Source organism: Daphnia magna, linkage group LG4, assembly GCF_020631705.1.
Source record: "Daphnia magna isolate NIES linkage group LG4, ASM2063170v1.1, whole genome shotgun sequence".
Classification (NCBI taxonomy): Eukaryota; Metazoa; Arthropoda; class Branchiopoda; order Diplostraca; family Daphniidae; genus Daphnia; species Daphnia magna.
The window spans coordinates 8,137,947-8,161,390 of NC_059185.1; the positions used below are offsets into that span (position 1 = coordinate 8,137,947).

General features: G+C 45.9%; 1 protein-coding gene across 1 annotated transcript; it reads left to right on the forward strand.

The window, feature by feature from the left end:
• The first annotated feature begins 2,890 nt into the window (after nucleotides 1-2,890).
• Nucleotides 2,891-23,062, forward strand: LOC123471601 (prolow-density lipoprotein receptor-related protein 1-like). Its single transcript, XM_045173248.1, is given in 49 exon segments — nucleotides 2,891-3,844; nucleotides 4,558-4,689; nucleotides 5,455-5,595; nucleotides 5,877-6,005; nucleotides 6,095-6,208; nucleotides 6,276-6,398; nucleotides 6,458-6,573; nucleotides 6,658-6,796; nucleotides 6,860-7,022; nucleotides 7,096-7,247; nucleotides 7,397-7,470; nucleotides 7,604-7,778; nucleotides 7,844-8,008; nucleotides 8,081-8,772; nucleotides 8,843-9,041; nucleotides 9,106-10,118; nucleotides 10,201-10,493; nucleotides 10,577-10,797; nucleotides 10,800-11,449; nucleotides 11,520-12,971; nucleotides 13,079-13,885; nucleotides 13,964-14,157; nucleotides 14,222-14,687; nucleotides 14,771-15,003; nucleotides 15,068-15,273; nucleotides 15,353-15,754; nucleotides 15,817-16,049; nucleotides 16,136-16,328; nucleotides 16,624-16,764; nucleotides 16,842-17,096; nucleotides 17,166-17,380; nucleotides 17,448-17,730; nucleotides 17,805-18,325; nucleotides 18,395-18,745; nucleotides 18,747-18,784; nucleotides 18,851-19,034; nucleotides 19,096-19,470; nucleotides 19,472-20,062; nucleotides 20,143-20,785; nucleotides 20,881-21,252; nucleotides 21,328-21,692; nucleotides 21,807-21,935; nucleotides 21,937-22,027; nucleotides 22,030-22,131; nucleotides 22,134-22,181; nucleotides 22,184-22,358; nucleotides 22,480-22,626; nucleotides 22,685-22,798; nucleotides 22,839-23,062. Coding segments are annotated over 49 exon segments (14,307 nt in total). The 5' UTR covers nucleotides 2,891-3,762; the 3' UTR covers nucleotides 23,047-23,062.
• The last annotated feature ends 382 nt before the right edge of the window (nucleotides 23,063-23,444 follow it).

Genomic DNA, 23,444 nt, shown 5'->3' on the forward strand with positions numbered 1-23,444 from the left:
CAGGGTACGAGAGATGCGAAACGCGATATCAAGACATTTACATGATATTATCCAGTGAAGTCCTCTGAGTGTTCTTGGTAAGCACCAGAAATCAAGCCTTGAATGTATACGGCAAGTATAATTTGGCCCAGAAGGGCGGCCTGCTCATCGAGTCGATCTCGCTCGTGAGCGGGGCCCGAAACAAGTTGCATATCTACCATTGTCCCTAGAACTGAGACGTAAGCCGGTATATTACCGAAACGATATCGACGGTGGGAAGGTGACGAGGCAAATTATCGGGCGCAGACAATTCAAACCGCAGCCACATACCAATTATCCTGCTCTGTGTTCTGCGTTTCCCAGTCGAAGTGCGTTCTGTGAATTCTGGTTGGTTTGTCCTGTACTATTTGAGTCAATAATTTGTTATGCAAACAAAAAGTTGTTGGTTGCATTTGCATTTGCTTTTCTACATTATTTGGATTTTGAGGATCTGTCATCTGTTTTCACATACTGTTGGAGTGGACGAGTAGGGCAGATTTTGACAATAAAGCTTTCTGCAAAATATCGGTACTCTGACGCCAGCAGCCGTATGTGCCAATTAGATACAAATTTGTAATTTCAAAAATCATTTAACCGAGAAAAATCTCCAATAATTCTAGAATTTTTTGATTGAACTGTATAATTTATAGGGACGGTTTGTTTTCTTTTGTTCTGATTTACTTTTGGTCGGTTTTGGTCTCTTTTTAAATGTGTAACAGAATCTAATGTTTTCCGAAAAGATCCAGTGCGAAAAGAGGGGTTGATTGACAAGAAGAGTAGATTTGCTAAATAATGGTAAGATAAGGTTCTATCAAGTAGGTCCCACTAGCAACAGATCAGGTCTGCCCCCTCTTTTTTCTGTACATCTGGCTGATTGACAATTGCTTAAAATAAAATACCAACGCTCGTCTACTTCAATCACAGGGGGATCACGTTTCCGGAACAAATGCGGTAAACCAAAACGAATTCTTATAAAACGTTTTCAGATTCCAAAGCTGTTCAAAGCTATGAATCGACTAAAGAAGAATTATCCTTTCCGTCGTTTTATAATATCATATTGTTCATGTAATTGTAAAAACGTCTAGGCCTACTATTATTTTTTTGCAAATGACAAACTGATGGTAATCTTCAATTGGGACGGTGTTAAAGCAAGTCGATCTTTGTTATCTCTCTACCATGTTTTCTCTTCATAGAAAATAGAAAATAAACAATAAAAAAATTTGTCCCGAACCCGTTTGAAATAGCCATGATCTCTTGTTTGTTTTTTTTTTGTTTTTTTACGGGACGGAGGAAAATGTATGGAGAGAAATGTGTTTTAAAAAACGTGGACGCGAGAAACAAGGCCCAATCGTTCATGCACCGATGCACGTAAAAGATTTTTTTTTTTTCTTATTTCTTTACAACTCGCAAAACATCATAATTTCAACAGATCCAACAATATAAAAAAAAAACGAAGAAATTGAATTTAAACTTTTCCCTCTCAACACGGAGCGATCGCAAAATTTTACAAAACATAAAAAAGTAGTAGATGTCAAATAGACTAATTAATAAACAAAAATAGGGGCATATTAGTTGAAAAGAAATCTTCTTGTACATTTTGACGTGGTGATTCAGTTAATGCTACCGATTCTTATTTGCTAGCTGCAGGTAAAATGATTAAGCAGTTTCAGGTGATAATAAAGAAAATATGCCGTTTTAAAATTGAAGGGAAGGAATGAAAGAATCCGGTGTTGTTGTCTGCCGGAATCTCAATGTCTCTTTTATGTAATTGTTGAGATTTTTATATACAACTATTAGCTTTACCCGTTATTGCCGTTCTTTTTCCTAGATAATTTTGCAGATTTGCCTCATAATTTCATCCAAACATAATCTCGCAACACATGGAATACTTTCATCGTTGCTAAACCCTGTGGATTAACCACTAACTTTCATACTTCATTTTTTATGAAAAAAAGTAGAATTTTCAGTGTGCCATTTCCCGTTTGGGCCGTAAGCGTAGGTCTTCTTGTTTAAGAATCGGATCTGATGGGTAACCGTTCTTTCGTGTTTGAGCCCACGACCTAGCTGGGTTTCACCTGGATAAGGAAAAACCATAACGATTTCCATTACCCGGTTTCTAATGCGCATTGTATATAGATTTTTCCGAAATTTTGCCAAGATCCTTCAATCTTAGCCAAAAGATGGCGTTGAAATCAACCAGGAACCACGTAACAAACAATTTTTTTTAAAGGCTCTTTAAAAAAAAACTTGGCGCCATTCGTACCGCCATTTTTCAAAATGGCAGCTTGGTTTGCCCAAAAAAACTGACACCAAAATCATTCTCGATCGGCCATCGTTGATCGGGGAACCCGATTAGACACCCCAATTCGTGGGGGAAATTCAGTTACTCCGAATTCTAAACAGGCCTGCCCTGAAAACTATAATGCTTCCTTTCCCGATCGGGCAAGGGAAGCAATCCCTTATTGATTGTGGAAAACTCCCTATAAACAATGCCTTTTCCTAAACTGTTTCATTTCGCTGATAGATAATTTATTTTAGATTTAGAATCTACTGTTTATGCAACTGGGCTTTTACTTTGGTAAACTAATTTTACGCTACGTCGCCTGTGGAAAAATTTTTAGCTATCATGAAATCGCCATCTAGCGGTAAAATGCACAAGTATGTCTAAGCTAATGAAACTAACAATAAAATGAATGAAATTTACTATATTTATTAAAATATGTGGCCTGGTAATTTTTTTAGCTTATTTTAAAATGTAAACCTTTTCTGTGATGAAAATGTCTTAACTTTTAATGCCATAAAATTTCAGAAGGTCTATGCTCCCTGGCGCCATCTAGACATGCCATCTAGTCATGGGCAGAGGCAATTCTCGACCAGTGCAGATCGCGCCTTGTGTAGTACGAGACAGCTTCCCTAAGCTGTGTTAACAGAAGAGACGAAGAGTCGACACTCGACAGTGGTCGTTCAGCCAGAAGCTGACAACAGCTTACGTGCTGCTCTATCGATCCTTTTTTAAATTAACGTGCTTGTGTGCATTGCTGCCAACCGTGTTTAGTGCCCAAGTGTTGTGTCCTCACCGGTGATATACAAAAACAGATAGTGGCGTGTAAAGCGTCAGAGAAAACAGCGAATATCGAGTGTATTTTGTCAAAACCCATCTCCAGAGCATAAACATCCTTGGTCCCGGCTATATTTAGCCTTGATTTTTTTTGTTTTAAACGTTGAATAACTTGTTTGTTAACAACTTTTCGACCAGAGCTCGTTCAGCTTATATTTCTCTCCCTCTACTTCCACCTCTGTTGGGGGATGACTGGGAAATAAAATAGCACTTTTGGTGTTTTTTTTTCCCTCTTCTTTCTTTCTTTCTCTCTCTCTCTCCCTCTCTCTCTCTCTTCTGGGGCTCTCTTCTTCTTCTGCCTCCCTTGTTCTCTTCTGTTTCGACGACGAAAAAGAGGGGTTAGAGGGATAGCCCGATTTGAGGTATATAAATATATGCAAGACACAGTGCAGGACACAGCAGGGGAAAAAGAAAACATGCCCCAAAGAATGCCTGGGGCATGTCAAGGTGAAGGTGATTGCCAATGCCGTCAATAGGTCGATCCTTGATCTGCATGAGTGGCTGAACTTGGAACGGCAACACACAAAAAAGAAAACAAAAAAAAAATCGTGTGTGATCCTCAAATTTTGTGTCCGGTGGATTCAGCGACAGCCTCGAAAAAGAGAAGGACGAGGACGTCCACTTCCATGGCTTTTTCACGGCATTACCTTGCTGTCTGCTTCGTCTTCTCAGCCGCTATCCTCACATCCCTCTCATCCATCAGCCAAGGTATGCAAGCAGACGTGTTCCTTGCACGGCACTTAAAAGACTTGGAGACAGGAGCATCTCCTGTTAAGGATGCATAGCTCTCTAGTCGCACCAAAACTACTAGTTGGCGCCATTTTGCTGTCAAGTTTTTCGTTTTTCAAGTTCATTGATGAATATCATGTTTCATTAGCTGTCGGAAATCTCGGTCTGACTCATTCACTCGTCCATTGCAGCATTGGTTACACAGTTTAGGGCTCTCTTGCTTTCATGCAATAACATTGTCTAGGCATTTGCCACATCCTGCATCAGTGACTAGGAAAAGGAAATCAGTTAGTTGGCCTAGACAACCACTCGGCTTAGAAAAAAAAAAAAAAATGATTCGAGTCAACCTTATTTGTACGTGAGGTTAAACTAATGCTTTAGGAGGACTTATGTGGAATGAAAATGAAAAGAGAGGGGCGGGGGTCGAGTAACGCAGATGTATAACATGTTGAAAAGAATGTGGGTCGGGTTCTTCGAATAGGCATTTTGCTTCTGACCGGCATCTGATCTTCGTCTTGTCTGACGTCACGACAGGGAACAGTGAGAGAGTCGTATAAACAATTTTCGCACGCCGGTCGATCTCAAAGCTTTTTAAGCTATTTTTAAAAGGATTTGTTCAGCTCTTTTTCTTCTTTGTTGCCATCAGAATCTGCTAATAACATTTCCTTTCCCTTGTTTGATTGGCGAAAAAGATGGCGATGCTGTCAAGTGCAACGGACCCGACCAGTTTGCCTGCGCCGACGGATTACGATGCATCCCGGCCAATTGGCGATGCGATAGCTCGCCGGACTGCGCTGACACATCCGATGAACCATCCGACTGTCGTAAGTTCTTTTTCATCTCAAGGTCTCTTCAATCAAACGAGCCAAAACGAGGTTGTCTGTTCGAGATGGCAATTGGGCATCATTTTTTGCTGCTGGGCTTCCTGCGTAGGTGTTCACTCACTCGAAAGTGTTCAACTCCATCAAAGGGCAATCACATGCTGCATGTTTTGCTGTCCTTATTTGACAGGAAACGTCATCATTAAAAGGTTGAGCGCTCGCCGAGATGTCCCTCCTCCGTTCCATTTGGACGCAAAAAAGAAAAAAATGCTGTGGTGGTGGTGGTTTCTTGCAGTGACATTGGATCATCTCTGGTGCATACTTTGTCCTAAAAAGGAGCTACTAGTTCTCTTTTATCCGCCTTCCCTTGCATACTCGGAATGTTTGCCGAGGCCATACTCGAATCCGACCACACGGTCACTGTCGATTCGGTTTTCGGCAAGTGGTTTTAGCCACCCTGATGGAAACCGATTTAACCAACAGGAAGGCAAAACTCGACGAGTTTAAAGTGGCGTTTTTTTTTTTAAACAATAGAGGCAAGGAAAAAGAAATATGAAAAAAAAAAACATGGTGGAAATAGGAAATCTTGAGACAATAAATAACTGCCGAGGCCAAGGAGAGTCATTATTGTTGAACAACTAAAGACAGCTGATTCATCGCTTCTTGTTCTTTTGTTCTGAATAGAAAACAAAAAAGCGAAAAAAAAAAAAAAAAAAAAACTGTCCCGTTTTGTTACTAATCGGTTCTGTTCTGAAATTGCCCACACAGCGCCACTAACTTGCCAACCGGGACAGTTTCAATGCGCTGGGAGTGGCCATTGCATCCCCATCAACTGGGTATGCGACGGTGAAGCCGACTGCGGCGCATCCATACCCGGTATCGATTCGTCTGACGAGGACCCCGTCAAGTGTAAGCTGCCATTTTTCGTCAATATTTGACGTCAGCTTCTGACTCGACAGCCAATCGTTTTCCACTTTTCCGACTTCCTCATTCGATTAAATGTTTCCTGTTATTTGAGAAAGAAAAAGATTCAACTTTTTATTTGATATTATAGCTACTGACAAATGTTCTTACTTTCCTTTTTCTTTAAAATTAAACCCCTCCCCCTCCACTTCAGTCATTTACGCAATAGAAACATTTTAATTCGAGTAAAATAAAAAACCATTATTTCCTCATCGATGATGTCAAAGGTCACGCGAATAGCACTTGCCCCCCGAACAACTTCCGCTGCCCGGATGGATCTGGTTGCCGCCTTATCGCGTCTCTTTGCGACGCGTCGGCCGATTGCGCCGATGGCTGGGACGAAGGAGCCTTTTGCAGTAAACAGAAGACAAATCAAATAGCGCCAATGATTTTTGTTTATTTATTTTTGATTACTCTGTTCTTTCTGATTTCGTTGAATGCGCAGAGAACGTTAGCCAATGCCAAGGCGCCGGATGTCAGCACGGATGCAAGCCGAGCGCTGACGGACCTCTGTGCTTCTGCAAAGAGGGAAGTCAACCTAATGGAACCGATTGCATTGGTGAGTTGTTGTTATTAAGTAGTAGCTCTAAGGGATATTTTAACAATTGGTTGATTTGTGGTTAAAGATGCCGACGAGTGTGCCGTAGAAGGCTCTTGTGATCAATTATGCACCAACAGCAACGGGTCCTTCAGTTGCGATTGCATTAGCGGATACCAGAAAGACGGCCAGCGATGTCACGCTCTCAATGGTTTGAAACTGTTTGGTATTTGCCAATTGGACGTCATCTTATTTGTGTATTCTTTACAGAACCTGAAAACGAACTTGCCTCGCTGTTGTTGGTGACTTCGATCGATGTGCGCCATGTCCACCTCAACGGTACCCCCATTAACGGAGCTAGCAGACACGCCACGGTAGAAACGCAGGTAGGTCGGCAAAGACAAGCCAACCCAGCTTGAAGTGATCGATAATGTCACTGTCTATTAACGCCTGATTTATTACCCTGGTAGACTCTGGAATTTAATCATCGCAATCGTACCGTTTGCTGGCTGTACCACCTCATTCCCATGGTTGTCCTACGTTGTGCTCTTGTGGCCGACTTGACCGTTAGCTGGGATTTGCCACCGCCCACCATGTTTAGTTTGAATAGTAAGTCATTTTTCATCGTTTGAAACGTGCTCATCTATAAATGATTGTCTTTTCTGTTCTTAGCTGTCAGCCAAATTGCATTGGATTGGCTATCGGGTAACTGGTATTTTCTCGATGACAACAAGGAACTGATCTTCTTATGCAATAGCACGTTGACTATTTGCACGACAGTGGTAGAGGTCAATTTAAATAAGCCCCGAGCACTGGCCTTAGATCCTCCTAACGGGTATATACCTGCGAATGTCGGTTTTCTTTTATAGATTATTAAATCGGCATATTTTCATTTCTATTGGTTTCAGACTCATTTTCTTTACGGTTTTTGGCTATAATTCGCCACGAATTGAACGTGCTGCATTAGATGGTAGCAATCGACAAATCGTCGTCAGCGATAAAGTCGTTTATCCCGTAGGTTTGGCACTAGACTTGGCCAACAGTTACATCTACTGGATAGGTAAGGCAACTTGATCATTTATTCTTGCTACATTTGGCCGTCCTCGTTTTTTTTTTTTTGTTTTTTTTTTGTTTTGTTTTGGTTTTTGGAGGCAGAGGAAATCATTTTTCTTTCATTTTTCTTCCATTTTTCTTTTAAATTAAACACAGATACATATTTGGACGTCATAGAGCGAGCCAGTTATGATGGCTCCAGAAGGAAAACTGTCAAAAAAGGCTATTTGGTAAGGAAGATAATCGTATTTGTTGATAGGGCTATTACGATGTGTACGTTACCATTTACTTTACGGGCTGCGCAATATGCAAATTTGTTTTTTTTTTTTTGTTTTTTGTTGTTGTTGTTGTTTGATTTGATAGGTAAGAAACCTCTATGGCATCACCTTGTTTGAGAACGATTTGTACGTGACCAACTGGCGTAATGAGAGCGTGTATCGCATCAACAAGTATACGGGCGATTCTGTGCTAGCCTTGAAGAGCAACAAAAGTCGACCGTTTTCCATCCACGCCTATCATCGTCAGCGTCAGCCAGAAGGTCTTTCCCCTTAATCTTATTGGGAAACGTTGGAAATGAATGGTTTTCCTGTAAATTTCCTTTAGGCATCAACTCGCCGTGCAAGCTGGCCAACAACAATTGCCAGCACCTATGCGTTCCCCTGGGAAAGGATGGAAATGCCAGTGGTAATGCCACCACTCAAGGCAACTCAAATGCCATTTGCATGTGTAAGGCCGGATATAAATCCGTCAAGGATGGGCGGTGTACCCGTAAGCTATTTCTCTTTTACTTACATTACGTATCCGTAACCGCTGGATATTGACGATCATCTGTATTGACAGCCATTAAACAGGCACAGTTTCTCGTCTACGCCCAAGGAAAACCCTCCATGATTAAAAGCGTCGGATTGATGCCTGTTGGATCTCCCGCGTGGCCGTCCACGTCGGGTGAGAGCTGGCACCAACAAGCCATGGTGCCCATTACCGAGGTGGGCTTGGTTGGTGCTCATGACTTTCACGTGGCGTCCCAGTCCATCTATTTTTCCGACCGTCTGAGATTGACGATCGAACGTCAGAAAATTGACGGCAGTAGCCGTCAAGTACTTTTGGAGCAGGGATTGGACTCGTGCCAGGGCCTGGCCATTGATTGGATGAGTCGTAATATATACTGGAGTGACGAAGGGCGGGGAGCCATCAGCGTAGCCCGTCTTGACAGTTTGGGGGAGACCAGTCTTAGCAAACGGCGTCTGCTCATTAGCGTACCACACCCGCGTTCAATCGTCGTCGACCCCAAACGTGGTCTCATGTACTGGTCTCAGTGGGAGTCGGTCGTCCAGGTCTCAGTACTGGACATCAACACACCGGCCACTATCCAGCGGGCCTGGATGGATGGCACTCACATAGAAGTACTGGTCAGACAGAATTTGCATTGGCCCAACGGATTGACTATCGACTACACGGGCAAGAAGATGTACTGGTGCGATGTCCATCTCGGTCGCATCGAACGGATTAATTTGGATGGCACCAAACGAGAGGTTTGACAATCACTTTGACGTCCATTGCGTTTTGTTGTCGTGACATTCTTTTCTCTGTGTGTCCCACTAGCTGATTGCGTCAGCCTCGGAGAGCCTCCACCGGCCCTACGGCTTAGCCATCAGCGACAGTTTCCTTTACTGGACGGAAAAAGATGTCGGGAAAATCCAACGGCTTTCGTTGAACAACCTCTCCCTGCCGATCGAAACGTTACGCACCGAAAATCGGGTCCTGTTTGATATCAAACTTTTCGACAACACATCTCAAACAGGTAAATAAATGCAAAGCTCAACGTAGAGTTCGTCTGTCTGATTTTGCGTGTTTATATTGGACAGGAGAGAACATCTGCAGCTCAAACCCTTGTCCGGATCTGTGTGTAGTGGTGCCCAAGGGGCATGTCTGTCTATGCCGCGAGGGATTCCAATCTGATCCGAAGAACAACCAGTCATGCACGGTCCCGACCGCCGAATTGACGACGTGCGACCCTATCCAAGAGTTCCGTTGCCGTCGAAGTGGCACTTGCATCGAAAAACGGTTCCTATGCGACGGAGATTTCGATTGTCCCGATCAATCGGACGAAGATACGGCGCCTGGTGGCTCTTGCGAACATGTCACGTGCCGCAAGGACCAGTTCAAGTGTCGGACTATCGGCTGCGTTGCAAGGTCATGGGTCTGCGACGGCGATCGCGATTGCAACGACGGGTCAGACGAAGAAGAATCGCTCTGCCAAAACTCGTCGTGCAACAGTAATCAATTTACATGTCGCCAGACGGGTCGTTGTATCCCCAAAGCCTGGGAATGTGATTCGGATCATGATTGCGGAGCTGGGGATACTTCCGATGAACATGACGGCTGCGCCAATCAGAAATGCGGCGTTGACGAGTTTACGTGCGCCAGCGAGATGTGCGTACCGCTGGATTTCGTTTGCGACCGCGACGACGATTGCCGCGACGGGTCTGACGAGAAAAATTGCCAACACATGTGCGAGTCTCCTGAGCATTATTACTGCGCTGCCGATAACAAATGTTTGTCTGCCGCCGCACTCTGCAACGGTGTCGTCGAGTGCAGCACCCGAGAAGACGAAACTAATTGTTCGGCCGTCTCCAAACACGGATGCGAATCCCACGAGTACGACTGCGGAGATGGCAACTGCATTCCTTCGTTATTGGTGTGCAATTTGCAGCACGATTGCGTAGACGGATCCGACGAACAAGGATGCGTCAATGTCACTTGCCGGCCAGGCGAATTTGTTTGTGCCGATAATTCACGTTGCTTGCCGGCCATGTGGCGGTGTGACGGGAGCGAGGATTGCTCTGATGGTTCTGATGAAAAAGGATGTGCATCCAAGGTTAGTCCATTCACTGATCAATGCTAATGTATGCAAAACCTGTGTACGCTTTGACGTTTCAATTTTCATGTGGCTCTCGCAGACTCCTACATGTCTGCATCCGTCCCGATTGTGCGATAATCAAACAAGATGCATTGACCCCAGTATGCTCTGCAATGGCAAAACAGACTGCCGGGACGGCTCTGACGAATCGGACCGATGCGGAGAACAACTTTGTTCACATGTCCACGACTGTAGCCACATATGTCATAACGCTCCCGAAGGGGTCGTCTGCTCCTGCCCTACTGAATCGGGAATGACGCTTGGCAACGATAGCAAAACTTGCTCCGTATCTCATCCGTGTGAACAATGGGGTACTTGTTCCCAGCTGTGTATGTAAGTTAATCATTCTGACACCTGTTATTAATTCAATTGATATCCTGGGAGCGTAACCCTGAAACTTTTCGGGCTACACGCAGACCGGTCAAATCCAAACACCATTGTTCCTGTTTGCCTGGTTACGAGAAACAACAAGATGGCTTTACTTGCAAGAGCCTCGATTCATCGACACCCTACATCATCTTCAGCAATCGACACGAATTGCGAGGAATCGATTTGCATACGCATAACGTCAAGGCGCTTATTTCCAGCTTGAAGAACACGATCGCCCTGGATTTCTATCACAGCGCTGAAGCCGATGTGATTTTTGGACCGATGTAGTTGATGACAAAATTTATCGAGGAACGCTCGTCGGAGGATCCCTCACCAACATCGAAGTTGTCGTCCAAACTGGACTGGCTACAGCCGAGGGTTTGGCCGTTGATTGGATTGGCGAGAACCTTTATTGGGTCGAAAGCAATCTCGACCAGATCGAAGTGGCCAAACTCAACGGAAGCTTCCGGCGGACGCTGATTGCCGGCAATATGGAAAGCCCGAGAGCTATTGCCTTGGATCCCCGTCATGGTATCCTGTTTTGGACAGATTGGGAGTCGGGTCAACCGCGTATCGAGTCGTGCAGCATGAGTGGCGACGGCAGGAAAGTTGTCGTTCGGGTTGACTCCGTTTCAGATGGAGCCTGGCCAAACGGCCTCACTCTTGATTATGCTGCTCAACGGATCTATTGGATTGACGCCCGCTCTGATTCAATTCACACGGCCAAATATGATGGAACAGATCCACGAGAAATCTTACGAGGGCACGAAACCCTTTCACATCCGTTCGCCATCGCCTTGTTTGAAAACCATGTATATTGGACCGATTGGCGGACGAATTCCGTCATCCGAGCAAACAAGTGGAACGGCACAGATGTCACTGTGATTCAGCGGACACTGACCCAGCCCTTCGACATCCAGGTGATTTATTTGGTTTTCAGAGATTGGCCATTCAGTTTTTGAGATCAACCTTTGACATTTTGTTTTCTAGATATTGCATCCCAGCCGTCAGCCATCTGATTTCGAAAATCCGTGCGGCACAAAGAATGGCAACTGTTCTCACTTGTGCTTATTGAATTTTAACAGCACTTATCGCTGCCATTGTCCACATGTTATGAAGCTGGCTGAAGACGGACGAAGTTGCATTCGCAATGAACGCGTTCTTCTCTTCTCGCGGCCGAACGAGATTCGTGGAGTGGACTTGGACAACCCGTATTACCACATCATTCCACCCATCAGCCTTCCACAAGTGCTTCAGGCTGTTCAGCTGGATTTTTATGGTCAGGAGCGGCGAATTTTCTGGGTTGATGCCCAGCTGAATGAGGTGAAACGGGTCGGACTGGTCGGTTCGCCCGTCGAGACGGTCATCGATACAGCCATTAAGAATCCGCATGGTATGGCCGTTGACTGGCTATCTGGCAACCTCTTCTTCAGCTCCAACGACGGACTACGCAATCACATTTCTGTGTGCAGCCTGGACGGTGAATTTGTGACTCGCATCATAGAAGATGTTTATCAAGTAAGATCGATGGCCGTCGATCCTACCCAAGGTAAACTTTTCTGGAGTGAGACGGATCGGCCGGAACAACAAGAACATGTCATCTTCATGGCCAACATGGATGGCAGTGATCGCACGATTTTGGCTAAGCTGACGGCCCATCCAGAGGATTCTCCCAAAAGCTTGAGCTTTGATATCAAAGATAATCGTCTCTACTGGATCGATTTCGAGACCCAATCAATCCAGTATTACAATTTCGCCATTAAGCAAGTTGTCCAATTGTCTCCCAGTCAGACAAGTCTCAAGTTGCCAACGGCTTTGGCCGTCTTGGGAGACCGGATCTATTGCGCCGATAAGGACGATGCGGCTATTCATGTCGTCGACAAGACTTCTGGTGCTCACGAATCCATTTTGCGTACCAACATCGACAACGTGCTGGCACTCAAGATTTACGATCCTGAACTGCAAACAGGCACCAACGAGTGCGTTGCAAAAAAGAGTCAATGCGCTCATTTATGTCTTCCCATCGCTTCGTCAAAATTCGTTTGCAAATGCGCTGCCGGTTACGTGACAGATCCAAAGAACCCGAATGGCTGCGTCAGCGTTGACTCATTCGTCTTATACTCTCTCAACGGAGAAATCAAAGGCGTGGCGCTAGGGGAGACGGCGAATACCACGAACCACACGGAGGTCCTTGGTCCCATTTCACGCATTCAGATGGCAAACAGTGTCGATTTTCTGGCCTATCAGGGCTATATCTATTGGGTTGACAGCGACCACGGAAGCATCGTCCGCATTCGCCGAGATGGAACTGGCCGTCAAATCGTCGCCCAAGGATTAGATTCGGTTGAAGGCTTGGCTATAGATTGGATCGCCGGGAACATGTACTGGACCAATCCCAAATTTGACGTCATTGAAGTGGCTAATGTCAATGGATCCTTTAAGGTAACACCTGTGAAATAACAAACGTTTGTTCGGGCTTGTTTTGCGTGCAAAAAATTGCACCGTTTACTTATTTATCTACTAATTCATTTGTCCAAATTCGCTTCAAGTACGTGGTGGTAGCTGGCGATATGGACAAGCCTATGTCGATTGCTGTTGATCCCGTGGTTGGCTTTCTCTTTTGGGCCGATCGAGGTCGGACACCGAGAATTGAACGAGTCCGACTAGACGGATCTGATCGTCGAATTCTTGTCAACGAGTCAATTTTTTTTACTACCGGACTGGCGCTCGATTACCAGAACAAGAAAGTCTATTGGTGCGATTCCCGATTGGACATCATCGAGCTTATGGATTACGACGGTAGCAATCGTCGTGTACTGCTAGACAAAAGCCATCTTGAAAATCCGCAAGGCATCTCTATCTACCGTGATCAGATTTTCTGGATTGACACGACGCAGGATGGCGGGACGCTAAATCGGGCCCCGACGTCCAACGTTTCCAATTATGAAGTGGTTCTATCGCAACTAGGCGAATCTCTCAAGGACGTCAAGGTGTACAGCAAGGAAAGGCAGGAAGGCACAAATGCCTGTTCGGTTCGCAATGGCGGCTGCAAGGAGCTCTGTCTGTTTAATGGTTCCAGCGCTGTGTGTGCCTGCGCCCACGGTCAAGTCAGTGCCGACGGGCGGGCTTGTGAAGAATTTGACGCTTTCGTTGTCTACTCGAGAATGACTCGAATAGATTCGATTCACATTAGCGACGCTAACAATTTTAACGCCCCGTTTCCCAGCATCGAATCCAAGGAGCATATCCGTAACGTCATCGGTCTCGGTTACGACTACCAACGACGTTTGATATTTTATTCCGACATTCAGAGAGGCAGTATCAACTCCGTGTACTTTAACGGGACGCGGCACAAGGTTAGCGTTTCGCGTTTTTTTGTTTTTTTCTTTTTGCAATAAGATCGGTTGGATAAATTTGAATTGTGTTCTGAATAGGTCATCGCCGAAAAGCAAGGAATGGTCGAAGGATTGGCTTACGACAGCAAGGACGACTCGTTATACTGGACTTGCAATAGTGATTCAACAATTAGCAAAGCGGTTCTTAGCCAAAAGAACGCCACCGTTCAGAAAGTGGTCCGTTTGACAACTGAAGACAAACCACGCGGGATAGCTCTCGATCCATGCGACTCGTAAATCTATAAATTCTAAAATCATACGTTGCCATGGACCTAATGCATTGTTGATGGGTAATAGACGTGTTTATTGGACCAACTGGAATTCGCGCAATCCTGGAATCCAGCGAGCCTACTACACGGGATTTGATGTGCAGTCCATCATTACGACTGACATTCGTATGCCTAACGCCTTAGCGCTAGACTTGATAGCCCAGAAACTGTATTGGTCAGATGCTCGATTGGACAAGATGGAACGAGCGGATTTGGACGGTCAAAATCGCGTCGTGTTGAGCAAAGTCTCGCCGCAACATCCTTTCGATATTGCCGTCTATGGCAACTACATCTTTTGGACTGACTGGGTATTGCATGCTGTCCTACGGGCCAACAAGTACACGGGCGAAGACGTCGTCTGGCTCCGTAAAGAAGTCCCACGACCGATGGGTATCGTCGCTGTCCACAATACCACTTACGACTGCAGTGCTAATCCGTGTAGGGCTCTCAACGGTGGATGTGAGGATCTTTGTCGGCTCGATGAATACGGAAAGGTACCTGTCCCGATTGGGCTCATTGTTTCTTATTCTGGCAACTGGTGGGTTATTCAAGTGTTACGTTTTGAAAAAAAATCCAGGTCTCCTGCCAATGTTTCCCCGGGAGAACGGTACTGCGATCGGATCCTAGTCGTTGCGGAAGGCAAAGCACCAATTGTTCGGCATCAGAATTCGAATGTAGCAGCGGTAACTGCATTCCATTTCACTTCACATGTGACGGTGTGGCTGAATGCCCCGACTTTTCCGACGAATTACCCACATATTGTCTCTTCCGCAAATGTTTGCCCGGTTTCTTCCAGTGTCAAAACAGCAGGTAAAGATGCCATTCCTTTTCGAGGAAGATCAGAATAGTTTGCATTTTTCTCATTTTTTTTTAGATGTGTGTTGCAAAATGCCTCTTGCGACGGACAAAACGACTGTGGAGATTTCAGTGATGAGGCGAATTGCACCTGCAACACTAGTCAATTTCGATGCACGTCCGGTCATTGTATATCTAATAGTTTTAGATGTGACACAGATCCCGATTGTCCCGACGCTTCAGATGAAATGGGTTGCCCCCAACCTAACTGTACCTTAAGTAGAGGTAGATGTTTCTTCCTTTTTTTGTGTGTGTGTACCAGCAACGATTGTTTGTATATATTTTTTCTTCGTTGCCTGTGCAGGCGTCAATGCTCCAGCTCAAAAATTGCAAAATTGTCGTAATACGACAGCTTGCATTCACCCGGCATGGATATGTGATGGCGCCAATGATTGCTGGGATAATTCGGACGAACTTAATTGTACCAGCCCCGGATCGGCGGCTGGGCCGTCTGGGGGTTCACCAGTTACAGATGGCCAATCTTGCCCGGCATCAGCATTCCAATGCCGCAACGGAAAGTGTATCACGCATGCCTGGCTGTGCGATCGCGATGACGACTGCGAGGATGCCACGAATGGAACGTTGAGTTCGGACGAAATCAACTGCGACTACACCTGTCGGCCCGACCAGTTCAAATGCAACAATTCAGATTGCATTCCGTCCATGTGGCGTTGCGACGGCACTGAAGATTGCACTGACGGTTCTGGTAGGTTGTTCTTCACGTTGTTTGTTTTCCCGTCCTCTATAGTGACGCATCTATATCTTTAGATGAATCGGGTGAGTGCCAGACGAGGGTATGCGGTGAAACGGAATTCCGCTGTAATGCCACCGGCCGATGCATACCCTCTTTGTGGGTATGTGATGGTGATATCGACTGTTCAGAAGATGGGTCGGATGAGAACCCAGCGGTCGGATGTAGCTCGAACCTTTCGCCCGACAAATCTCGGCCGGCTTGTCATCATAACGAATTCCGCTGTCTCAATCGCCGCTGCGTCCTCAAGGTATTTTATTTATTTTGAATTTTTCTCATAGTTTAGAATTGAATTTCAAAACTTTAATATCTCCTTTGTTCTAATATTTTGTATAGTTGTTCTACTGTGACGGTGATGACGATTGTGGAGATCTCAGTGACGAACCACCTTACTGCGCTCATGTGAGCAAGCACCATTGCCCGCCCAACGAATTCCAATGCCGCAACCGGAAATGTATCCCTCGAGCAAAGACATGCGATGGTCGCGACGATTGCGACGACGGTTCCGACGAAGACGTCATATTTTGTTGTAAGTTTTGCCCTTTCTCTCGTTGAGCAAATGTCATGATGATGAATGGATTAGGCAGCATTCCTTTGTGATCTGATTCAAACGTATTTTTCTATGGTCGTTTATCAGACACCACGTCAATCCTAGAAGATTCATTTGCATGTAACGAACAAAAAAGCATTGTTTGAACTGTTATTTTTATTGTAAAATTTCAGCAAACGTCAGTCAGTACTTTTGGCATTCACTTTGGTGCCTCGTTTAACGTGTGCCATTTATTTAAGAGACAATCATTTATTGACCATTCCATTTTCTGCAGCGATGCCGGCCAACACCAACGCCACAAAAGGAGAATGTCTAGCAGGCCAATTTCGTTGTGCCAATCGGCTCTGTGTCAACTCTACGCTGCTGTGCGATGGTCGAAACGATTGTGGTGATTACAGTGATGAAAGCAAATGCAGTACGTAGACTGAAGTCATCTAGCATTTTCAAACTTCGTTGGTTGTACCTTGTGTCTTTTTATTCACCTTTCTTTAGACGTCAACGAGTGTGAGCCCATTAATCCATGCCAACACACCTGTGTCGATAAACCCGTCGGCTACGAATGCCAATGCAATGCGGGTTTTAAACCAAACCCTAAAGACCAACACCTCTGCTCCGACATAGACGAATGCGCTCTGCATCCTCGTCCATGCTCTCAAGTATGCCGCAACACATTCGGCTCCTACGTTTGTTCCTGTTCTGCTGGGTACATTTCGATTCATAACGGGAGCAGCTGCAAGACCGATTCGAGTTAGTCGCACACACTTTAATTCATTTTTATTGGATTTCTTTTCATTGTCTTACTGTATTGTTAATTAGGCTTTGCCCCTACCGTCTTGTTCTCCAACCGCTACTACATTCGTGAAGTGCACCTCCACAACCGCATGGCTTCAGTTCGTGCCCACAACTTGACGAATGCCGTTGCCCTTGACTACGATTGGCTAGAACAATGCCTCTACTGGTCAGACGTGACCGAGTACGGGTCGAGTCTTAAACGACTTTGCGGAAACGATACAAGTCAGGACCAGCAACAGGTAAATCTTACCATGAAGGGAAAAAAAAGTCATTGGTTTTCTCTTCTGACAAATCGACTGTTTGTAGACCTTGCATTCGGCCACCCTTCAAAATCCTGACGGGTTAGCAGTCGACTGGGTAGGTCGCAACTTGTATTGGTGCGACAAGAAGACGGACACGATTGAAGTTTCTAAACTGGATGGCAGATTCCGTAAGATCTTGCTTCACGAAGGACTACAAGAGCCACGGGCAATCGCTTTGGACCCCAGTCAAGGCTATCTGTACTGGACAGATTGGGGTGACAAGGCGCACATTGGCAAAGTTGGATTGGATGGTAGCCAACCACGGGTCATAGTCAATACATCGCTTGGTAAATTCTCGCTTTTATTGATTTTCAACAAAAAAGGTCGTATCATAGCTCACGTTGCAACTCTAATTTTGAAGGTTGGCCGAACGCGTTGGCCATTTCCTACGAAACGAACGAAGTATTTTGGGCGGACGCTCGTGAAGATTATATCGCTGTAGCAGATTTGGAAGGCCGCAATCCTCGTATTGTCCTCAGCCGTGGAGAAAACACCAACGCCCGTCTCCACCACATTTTTGCCCTTACAGTCTTCGAAGATTCCATCTACTGGACGGACTGGGAGACGAAATCTGTTGAGAAGTGCCACAAATACAACGGTGGTGATCGAGAAACAATTATAACGACAATTCACAGACCCATGGACATTCAAGTGTACCATCCGTTGCGGCAAAGGCCGTTAGAGAAAAACCCTTGCGAAAACAATGGCAATTGCACAACCTTATGCCTACTGAAACCCGGCGGAGGTAGCCAGTGTGCTTGCCCTGAGAATTTCATCTTAGCCAGCGACGGGGTCTCGTGTCTCAATAATTGTTCGTCGTCGCAGTTTGTTTGCGCCACCACTTACAAGTGCATTCCCTTCTGGTGGAAATGCGATACTCAGGTGAGACAGATATATTTTTACGAGTCTATCTTGCAGTGAGGTATTTATCTCATCAACGTTTGCTTCTAGGACGATTGTGGCGATCGATCGGACGAACCAGCCGATTGTCCAGCCTTTACCTGTATGCCCGGACAATTCCAGTGTAGCAACGGCCACTGCATTCACCCATCGTTGCTCTGCAACGGCGAATCAGATTGTGGCGATGGATCGGACGAAACGAAATGCGAGAAGCACACCTGTCTTAGTTCTCAATTCAAGTGCCGAGGCAATGGAACGCTGTCGGATCGTTGCATCGACTCTAATCAACGCTGTGACGATCATGCCGATTGTCCTTTGGGTGAAGACGAGAAAGATTGCCCGCCCGTAACTTGTCCATCCAATCAGCATCGCTGCGGCACCGACAGCAAGTGTATTCCAGCTGCTTTGGGTCTGCGACGCTGATCATGACTGTCCCGATGGGTACTTCCGATAAATAACCCATTAATTATTTATGACACATCAAAATAAATCTTGCCAAATTGTTAGGTCTGACGAACCAGCCAATTGCACTCAACGTGCTTGCCCCGACAACCATTTCCGCTGTCGTTCCGGGCGTTGCATACCTTCGACGTGGAAATGCGACGGAGATAAAGATTGCCCTGAAGGTGAAGACGAACCTCCGTCTTGCACGAATCCCGACATCCACACTTGCGAACCAACTTATTTCAAGGTAGTTCATTGATTTTGCGTGATATCTAGTATTCCAAGCTAACGTGCTTTTATTGTCAAAGTGTGAAAACAACAAGTGTATTCCTGGTCGGTGGCGTTGCGATTACGATAACGATTGTGGCGATGGATCGGACGAAAAGGGTTGCACCCCACGAAACTGCAGCGAATCGGAATTCCGTTGTGGCGACGGCCGTTGTATCCGCGGAACGTTACACTGCAACGGTGAGTTCAACTGCGACGATCGAAGCGACGAGGCTGACTGCAACACCACGTGCAGCGAAGGCGAATTCCAGTGCGCCAATCCCAAATTCTGCATCCAGGCGGATTGGCGTTGCGATGGTGACGTTGATTGCGCCGATGGGTCCGATGAATTCCATTGCAACACGACTTGCTCACCGGACGATTTCGCCTGTGCCAATGGAGAATGTACATCGCTCCCTGTGGCGTTGCGATGGCGATAATGATTGCAGTGACGAGTCAGATGAATCCAGGGAAATGTGTGCTCATCTGGGTTGCCCTCCCGGCAAAGTTTGGTGTCGCAACTTCCTCTGCATTCCCCAGACAGAAGTGTGCGACAATTATAAAGATTGTAAAGACGGATCCGATGAAGAACCAGCCGTCTGTCAGGCACAAGGACTTTGTTTGCCGCATCAATTTCGATGTCGAAGCGGCCATTGCATCAATGGATCAATGGCTTGTGATGGGTTCAACGATTGCGGTGACGGCAGTGACGAAATCAATTGCCGCAGTCCGTCAGTCTGCAGCTTCGGCAGATGCTCTCAGTTGTGCGTAGAGAAAAAGGGAGGTAACCACAGCTGCATTTGCGCTCCTGGCTATGCAGCCATGTCAACAGGAGTAAGCAAACCGAAGACGTGCTTAGCTGATGGCAACCCAAGTCAATTACTGATTGCCAGCGACAACAAACTGCGGCGGCTGAGCCCTTTCAAAGCTGGAGATATTTCCGATTCCGTATTCAGTCCTGGCAGTATTCGTATTGAAGCAGCAGATGTATATTACAACGCAACAGAGGTTAGTCCCTTGCATTCTTCTCCCATATTAAGCATGACATTGGTTTATCACGACATGTTTCCTTTCTTTATGCATAATAGGTCATCGTTTTCTGGAGCAGTGCCCACAACAAGAGCATCCATCGCTACGACATGGCCTCGTCGATTCTGCATGAGCTCTCCGCTTTGGACGAAGCCCCGCCCGCTAAGCGAAATCGTCGAAGTAAAACGGAGACTCTTCTCACTGGATTGGAGGATCCAAGGGGTCTGGCAGTCGACTGGTTCGGTTTGAATCTCTACTGGGTTGACGGGACACAGAAACTAGTTGGCGTCGTAAGCTTTGACGGTCTGCTGCGACGCCATTTGATCTCTAGTGAACTGGATCAGCCTCATGATATCGTAGTCGATCCGCTATCCGGTTCCATGTTTTGGTCGGATCTTGGTCTCAATGCTCGTATCGAAACAGCTCGGATGGACGGCAGCTTGCGGCGCATTCTAGTCGATTCTGACATCCTTTACCCAACTGGTCTGGCAATTGATTATCCAGCTCGAAGACTTTACTGGGCTGATCCCAAAACGGGAACTCTGGAAAGTACCAACCTGGAAGGCAAGGATCGCGTGGTAGTGCGGCGGTTCCGCCTATCAGTTGAGGACAAACCATTTAAGGTTGACATCTTTGAGGACACGATATTCATGGTGATGCATCAAACTCATGGAATCGCTCGTATTAACAAATTCGGACAAGGTATAATTTTCTTGATTTGTTTTATTGACATTGTTGATTGTTGTCGTTCTTCTGATCAAATTGACAACCTAATTTGGGTTCATTTACGAAAAAAGGTAATCTAACAACGCTGGTGTCTGGATTGAATCGAGCGTCTGACCTTATCGTCGTGCAAGAGAACAAACAAACGCATCAAGTTAACAACCCTTGTAGCAACAAATGTAATCCAGGCGCATTGTGTCTGCTCAACTCACCCACCAGCCGCACCTGTTCTTGCACCATGTCAATGACATCGACTGTGGTGGGCTCCGATGTGACTTGCCAACCGCCTGTTTGTGGTCTGGATTGTAATTCGGGCAAGTGTATCATCGACGATCGGGGAATGGCCAGCTGTAAATGCCCTTCACTCTACGAGGGTGATCGGTGTGAGCGCTATCGCTGTTCCGGCTATTGTCGCAACAAGGGCGTCTGTTATCCAGATTTGCTCGGTAATTTTAAAAGCAACATCTACATTTCCACTTTCGGATTCTTAACCTAAAAAATTGGTATTATTCCGGGTACAGTATCAGATCCGCCGCCCTTGAAATGTAGCTGCACCCCGGAGTGGACGGGAGAGCGGTGCGAAACGCGTGCGACAGCTTGCGAAGACCGTTGCCAGAACGGGGGCTCGTGCATCCAAACGGCAAGTGGAACATCGTGCTCGTGTCCACCTGGTTTCTCCGGCGAATTTTGCGAAAATTGTCCATCACTAAATTGTTTACACGGCGCTTTCTGTCGAGCCATAGAGAAAGAAACGAAGAACAAAGAGAAAGAAAACCGTGACAAGAACAGCGAAAATGACAAGGAGAGGAAGTTTGTCTGTTCGTGCCCGCCCGGATTCTCTGGTGAACGATGCGAGCGCTCCGAATGTGATGACTACTGCCCTCAGGTAACTTTATATTTATTTTATTTTATGTTGTCAGAAAAACCAAATTGTTTTTTTTTTTTGTTTTTTTTTCACTTCTTTTTCGCTGTTGTACCAATCATCGTTTGGAAAAACAAGAGTGAATGTACCATGAGCGAATTAGGAGTTCCGCAATGTCTGTGCGCTCCTGGCTTTACTGGGAAGAAATGCGACAATGACGTCTGCGCCGATTTCTGTTTAAACGGCGGCGAGTGCTTGCGTGGCGCGAAAAAAGATCACCTGTCACTGCCATCAGGGTTATACGGGCAAACGTTGCGAGACCCGTATCGAATGCGCCGATCCATCAGAATGCAGCGGGGGAAGTCAAACGCAACGTCCGTCGTCTGTAACGGTGTCGACTGCCTCAACGGTGGTACCTGTGTCCCTATAAGAGGACAGGCTTTCTGACGCTGTGCGGACGATTGGGCGGAATGCACTGCGAAGACTACCGAGGCGATTACAATGCTTGCAAAGCCAGTGTATTAATGGCGGTGTTTGCGTCTCGACCAAGCCATTGAGTGTACCACGTTGCGAATGCTTGGCTGATTGGACCGGACCGCGGTGCCAATATCGCAAATCTTGCCTCAATTATTGCTTTAACGGAGGAACGTGTTCACTCAATCCCGACGAAGATCTCAAGCCCACTTGCCTGTAAGAAAATTCAGCTATTCAGCGAATTATTTAAAAATAATTATAATTATAATAATTCTACCCATTTTAATCAATAGTTGCCAAGATGGGTTCATGGCGTACGCTGCCAGACGCTAGGCAGTGATATAAATAATTCCAGTAGTCCATCAAGCAGCGGCAAATCGTCAATTAATGGCACAGTTACCGCCATCGTCGTTGTCTTGGTCATCATTGCCGTCCTGGTCGCGGCGGGCATAGCAGCAGTAACCGTCATGCGAAAGCGTCGAAGGTGTAAGAAGCGTTACCGATTATGAAGTAAATCGATTATAAATCTGTCCTCTTTTCAGGGGAAAGCCTTTCATGCACGTGAGAATGCAAAGCCAAGAAAACGTGGAAATCAGCAACCCTATGTATTTGAGAGAGGATGCTGATGAAGACGTAGAATCTTTGGATCCTACCTTGTGATCGCTAGCAATAAGGTAAGTTCGTCTGTATTCTTAGTGGTGCGGTGCATTTAACTTTAATGGCCATTTCGTATCACAAGGCGACCAACTTTGCTAATCCTGTCTACGAGTCGATGTACAACGACGCGGCGGCGGGCAGTAGCGTCAACGAGGAAAAGAAAGGATTACTTCACAGCGAACCGTCACATCCCCTTGAGCCCCATAAGAATCATCCTTTGGCCGAAAATAGCGAATCTTTTACCTAAATATTTTTTATTATTTTTTTTTTTCATACCTCTCTGGCAGCCTTTGGATTCGCCAACGACAATGCCACCATCCAAATGTATAGGCCAGCTTTGTTGAGCTGGAACCAGTTTGTGGCTGGTCACACCTGTCCAGAAGGGGATGATCTCCATTATTAAAAATAATTTGACCGTCAGGCTGACTGCGTTTCTGATAGTTTCTTTTTTTTTTTTTTTTTCTTTTCGTTCAAATTGCACGATGTTCAAAGTTGTTGGCGCCAGTTGTGCTTCGTCAATGAAGCTTTATGTCGTCAGCTGCTCAAAACTATACACTAATTGTATCATATCTTTTCGCGTAACTGGACAGCAATTATTTGGCCAATGTGATATCTCTTTGTCTATTTCACGGATGCTCTGCAGGC